At 38.0% G+C, this 6,244-nt stretch overlaps 1 protein-coding gene across 1 annotated transcript in view; it reads right to left on the bottom strand.

The window, feature by feature from the left end:
* The window catches only part of LOC105537322 (ribosome biogenesis protein BMS1 homolog), a 48,881-nt gene that overhangs the window by 41,944 nt on the left and 693 nt on the right, over window positions 1–6,244 (bottom strand). Inside the window, exons 2-4 of the mRNA XM_011976900.1 lie at window positions 4,468–4,676; window positions 3,380–3,570; window positions 2,128–2,207 (exon numbers count right to left, since the gene is read on the bottom strand). Coding sequence (XP_011832290.1) covers window positions 2,128–2,207; window positions 3,380–3,570; window positions 4,468–4,643 — 447 coding nt within the window. The 5' untranslated portion in view covers window positions 4,644–4,676. The remainder of the gene's footprint in view (window positions 1–2,127; window positions 2,208–3,379; window positions 3,571–4,467; window positions 4,677–6,244) is intronic.

Below are 6,244 nucleotides of genomic sequence, written 5' to 3'. Positions count from 1 at the left end.
TTTGATTAAACTAGGAAACACTCAAAATCTGAAACCACAGAATATATGAAGGTGGGCTTGTGAGAAAGCACAGCTGCCACTGCAGACTGAGGCAGCAAGCACAGCGTTCCAGCAACACTGGACCAGCTCAAAGGACAGGCAGAATATCCTCACACTACATTTAATGTCACAGAGTGCCAGGGGGCAAGCAGCTGGTTGTAAGGTCAGGAAGAACGGGGAACAAACAGTCCCTCAGCTGCCAGTCTTTGTCATCTAAGCCAGTGTTACTCCCCTAATCCACACACGCACGTACACACCCAAATCCACGTATTGTGTGTGCCTTTGCTGTACACAGGAGGCTTTGACAACCCACAGCAGAGCAATCAACATAAGGTAGGCTAAATAAATTATGGTGCCTCCATAAAATGGAATATTATATTAAAAAGGAGGCAGAGTTACAGTACTTACTTATTATATACCTCCAAGATACATTATATGAAAAAAGCAAAGCATAGAACAGTGTGTAAAATAAGCTACCATTTGTGTTTTTAAAGGGTGGTATGTGTGTTTATATGCATCTAGAAGGATACTGCTCTGCAGGGATCTGAATGACCAGCGGTTACACCAAGGAAAAAGAAAAATGCACATTGTGCGTATCCTGCATTACAGTTAGAGTACTTTACCAAATGTGTGTGTTCCTTTTGAAAAATCTTTAAAAGATTTACATAATAGGCATCTCTCTCAATGATGGTTAAGAGGCTGGGAAGGGGAGCAGGAAGGGAGGGACAAAGAGGGAAAGGTTAACAGGTACAAAAATACAGTTAGACAGAATAAATTCTGGTGTCCAACAGCACAATAGGGTGGACTGTAATTTATTATATAATTCAGAATAACTACAAGAATGAAATTGAAATGTTCCTAACACAGATAAATTATAAATGTTTGAGGTGATGGATATCCTAATTACCCTGATTTGATCATCACACATTGTATGCTTCTATCAAATACCACATGTACCCCATAAATATGTATAACTATTATGTATCCATAATAATTAAAAATAAAATTAAAGGCATCTCTTAATATGTGTGTCTTTAATATTAGAAACTTGCTACATTTTACATAAAAGAGAAACAAATGACTTCTATGAACTATTTTGATCATTTCAAGTACACAAGATTTAGTAAGCTTACACTACATTAATAACACTTATTTTTACTAATGGTAGCATTACATGTTCAAAATTTGAATGTTATTTAGTTTTCTGACATTACAATGGTACAACTTTAAAATGTGTATTACTTTTTACTTTATATTTTAGGAGTATTCCTGGGCCAAAGTACAAAATCTGTAGCTCTTTGTTACTAAACAGCTGTCTAAAAAAAACCAAGGTATCCCTCACCCCACACTTCCTCATCAATATGGCTTACTTTTTTGCTAATTTGTTTTTATTTTTTCTAATTTAAAACGTAAGTTAATAGAATACCAGAACAGTGAACATTATCATTTCCATAAATGCAAGAGTATGTACATTTTCCATACACTGAGTACTGTCTAGATTTTTTATTGCTAAACTCTGACCACTTCTTCAGGGCAATTCATGTACTTACTTTAGCATTATCATTAAGGATGAAGGTTCTGGAACCATCAGGAACAAGGGTCCCATCTTCACACAAGTTATTTAACTGCTGGGAGGCTCTATTTCATCTTATGTAAACTACAAATAATAACTACTCACCTCAAGGGTGCATCAAGGATTTATGTAAGCTAAATTTGTAGAAAGCAGTTAGCACAGTGCCAGGAAGAGTCCAAGAAAAAATGGTACTTACTATGATATATTTGTATGTATATATGTATACATATTAATGAGCTCTTATTAGTTGTGTTCATTAAAGGTTTTCTCCATCCTGTGATTTGCTTTTAGATTTTGGAATACATTTCATTGTGCACATTCCATTTTTATTATTAATATAACAATATTTATTACCATAATTATTATCATCAATTCAATCATATCTACTCTATCACTGATGATGACTATGATTCCTTTAATAATCATAGGACTCTCTTCCTTTCATCACGGGATAAATAACCTATCACGATGCTCTAAGTCTCCATCAGCACCCCAGGCTGCCCCTGCTGACTTACCAGATCTGCTACTTTAGCCAGATCAATCATCATGTTAATATCACACCCGCATTCAATAATGGTGAGTCTGCGCTTTTTACCTGTAAGTGAAAAGATGAAAATTTTACTTTAAAAAGATCCTGAAAAAACTCTAACCATCAACTCTAATTTTCATTTTTTAACTGCATCCAGTAAAACATCATGTAAGTTTACAGGAGTGTACCAGAAGTTCGTTTTTATAGGCAAAAACTGGTAAAATAAAATAAATTCCATTCTGTTTTTCTTGCTGTGTTCTAAATTTAAATAATATCAAAAGTCTACCCAGATGAATAAAAGTGCTCAAACAGGGAAAATTTGGACTGCACAGGCTCCATGATAACCATGATCCTGCTGTTCAGCTGCAGGCCAAAGTCTTTACCTCTATCAAAACTTCCCGTATTCCCACTATAGCTACAAACATCCTCAAACATAATGCAACAGAATATTCATAACAATAATTATTTCTAAATTAAGGTAAAAAGAAAATGGTCAAGAAAATATGGGCTGGGTGCAGTGGGAGGCCAAGGCAGGCAGATCCCTTGAGCCCAGGAGTTTTGAGACCAGCCTGAGCCACATGGGGAATCTCCATCTCTACAAAAAAAAAAAAAAAAAAAAGGGAAAAAAAAGAAAACTTAGCCAGGCGTGGTGGCATACACTACTCAGGAGGCTAAGGCAGGAGGATTGCTTAAACTTGGGAGGTTGAGGCTGCAGTGAGCTGTAATCACACCACTGCATTCCAGCCTGTGCCACAGAGTAAGACTCTGTCTCAAAAAAGGGAAAAGAAAATATGGATGCTCCAAAGATAAAGAAAAGCCTAAATCCAACTATACTATTGCAATAACAAGAGATTTCAGACTGCACATTCCCATTCTACCACTGGAAGTTTGTTTCATTTTCCCTCAAACTTGGAAAGGTCACCATCTCCCAAAGCAGACAATTCTCATAGGAAAAAGAGAAAACTCGCACTTCCACCAGAATGTGGCTTCATAAGGCAAACGTGCACATTTTCAATGTGAACATTATCACATATGTTATCTCCGGGAACTTATCTCTGGGTAATTATCTCCGGGAACTTACCCTTTTCTGAAGCTATAGCCAACTTAGTAAAAGTATAAGACAGGTAACATGATATGACAATATTTAACATGTTCCGCTCAAGAAAACAACAAATGCATGCATGTCCCTCAGATGACAACAGCCACACCAACTCTGTGTCTGTTGCGGCATCTCCTACCTGACACAATTGTCACAGGGCCTCTGATCTCGGTCAGCTTCTGTCGGGTGAAGTTCCGAATGAGGCATTGTATCAAAGTGCTCTTTCCAACTTTTGGAGGCCCCATCACCACTACCACTATTGGTGGGGGCTCCAGTGGAGTTCGATCAACCACTGGAATATGATGCTTTTTTGTCTTCAAATCCTGAGTCCTATTCATTAAAAATAAATAAATAAATAAATAGTAAACTCACTTTCAAAATAGAGTAAAAGGTATCAACTTTATAAGTAAACTTTTTTAGTAGATTTATATATATGAGTACTTTAGCACATTTTATTGAGAGGACAACAGACAATATATAATTAACTTGTCAGTTATTAACTCGTTAACTTCTGGCCCCATCCAAATAACTGCTGTTCAATAAAGATGTAACAAGACGACTTCAATAGCATAGAAAGCTGAAAATTAAACACTCCTTAAATCTGACTGTTTTAAGAGTGATTTTAATAGTTTTTAAAAAAACCAAAAGGTAAATACCGAGGCAGTGCATCATAACAGAGCAGAGGCTCTGGAGTTAAATTTGGCTCTCCTACTTACTGGTTACATGATTGGAGGTAACTTGTTCTCTTGACCTCAGTTTTCTTACCCATAAAATGAGGGCAAGAATGATTCCTACTCTGGTAAGGCTGCTGGAAGCATTTAGTTGAATAATGTTTAAAGTATACCGCTAGGCATATCACAAGGACACACTAAATAAAGCTATGTTAGTATTAAATATTGTAATTTTTTATTTTATATTACAACTATGTAAAACATACCTAGGGGGAAAAAAGCACACTTATCACCATAGAAACAGTTTAAAATTTAGGAACAAACAAATTCTATAAATTCTTGCATCTTGGGCAATAAACACCAACCAGTGTGCAGATGCTGGAGGCAAGGCAGCTTCTATGGGAAAGCTTCTCACGTTTTAGTGAAAGCCACACACCACGCATCTCCATGTCCTTTGGAGCTGGACTAGACTCATGAATCCAAATGTCACCTGTGAGAGGCTCCTACTATTTAAAAAGAATCAATGGAAGAACGACTAGACTGTACCCTAACATACCTGTGAAAGGATCGAGCCATCCGCACAGCAGACTGAACTGCAAAAGCTTTGGGATTTCTCTTCCGGGCATCTTCTTCCTCTCCTAGCCGGAGATCCTGCAGATGCCGCTTCTTTTTCTTTTCAGCTTTGGGCCCACTGTTTTTCTTTCTGTGTTTCTTCTGGTCTTTAGTCTCCATTGTAGCTATTTACCAATAACAAGTAACTCTAACCTACAAGGAAGAAGGTTGGGGTAAGGAGGTGGGAGAAGCATTTTACAATCCAGGCAATACCCAGGGAAAAACAGTAAATTTTATTTATTTCTTTATGAAGAGATGATGTATTTATTTACTGAACAAGGGTAGAAATTGCTTAACCATTGCCAATTTCATTTCTCTCTGTTATGCTATAAATTAGATGAGTTACCTCTCCTAAAGTTACATTTTATTGCTGTTACTTTTTATTCATCTTAAGTGTCAACATCAGCAGTATCTATTTCTGCAAGGATAGAAATATTCTATATCTGTACTTTTCAGCCATTTAGCCATCAGCCACATGTGGTTACTTAACCATATACTTAGGGAAACTGAAAAAATGAATTTTTAATTAATTTCATTCTAACTCTAAAGTCACATGTGGCTACCACACCGGACAGCTCAGGCCTAAGTATCAACTGGAGTAAAGAAGTGGTTTCTCAACTTAAACTAAAACTTACATTTTAATAAAAAATGTAAAACGTTTTTATGAACTTCCAATATGATCGCAGTATTACTTTTAGTACCTGTTGACTCTGTAAAACTCCTAAATTACAACTTACTTATATACATTTCAGAAATAGCAATATATCTTAGCACATTTTATAAAGAGTACAACAGACAATATATAATTAACTTGTCAAGTATTAACTTGTGAGATAGGACTGGTTCTAGATGATACCTGGAGACCCCATGAACTTACAGAGACCCTTCCAGTGATTTCTGAGTTACCTGGGAATCTGTGGCTAATAAATTGGTAATCACTAAATTAGTGAGTTTTTTTAAGGAAATGGGGCTTCATAAAATCTGACAGCTTGATTTAAAAAAAAGGGGGGCAGCAGGATACTATTTCATTCAATTAAGGTACTGTATTCATTCAGTTTAATAAATATTTTGTCTGTCTATGATGTGCTAGGCACTGTGCCAGTAAATGGATACAGCTATGGTCTGACTTGCAGAGGAAATCCAAACTAGTATCTTCCGCGCCATGCAATAAGGGCGACATTGGAAGGCTGCACAGGGTGCTACTGGAGCACGGAGGTGAGTCAGAGGCTTCCCACAGACCCACACACCAGCGGAAACAGAAAGTCTTTATATATCACCATAATGTCAAGAACACTGGCCGGGAGTTAGAAGAGCTAGGCGCTAGGAACGCTTTGAAACTGAAGAGCTGTGTGATTTCAATGATTATGTTTCTTCTCTGTTATATTTTAGTTCGGAACTTGTACTAATGTTTCTCTCCCTGTCCTTCTTTGGTGGGAAAAGCACAATTTCGGGTCAACAGATCCGGCTCAGGTCTAAGTCGCCTGCCGAGACCACGTCGCCAGGAAACTACGTCTCCCAGCCACCTTCCCTCCCTGTCCGGGCTCTCTGCAGGGATTCCTCCGGTCACTCTCCCAACTACCACAGGACACCTCCGGCAGATGAGAAATATGCCGCTCCTCGGGAGCAAAGATGGCCCAGAGGACCGGGGAAGGACCTTCTCACGCGCACGACTCGCGACCCTCCCAGTGCCCCAGAATCAGGGACCCCACCGCCGCCTACCC

The sequence above is a fragment of the Mandrillus leucophaeus genome, unplaced genomic scaffold (genome assembly GCF_000951045.1).
Source record: "Mandrillus leucophaeus isolate KB7577 unplaced genomic scaffold, Mleu.le_1.0 Scaffold1704, whole genome shotgun sequence".
In the NCBI taxonomy this organism is placed as follows: Eukaryota; Metazoa; Chordata; class Mammalia; order Primates; family Cercopithecidae; genus Mandrillus; species Mandrillus leucophaeus.
Note: the sequence above shows the minus strand (reverse complement) of the source record. Positions and strands in the feature narration are given on the sequence as shown.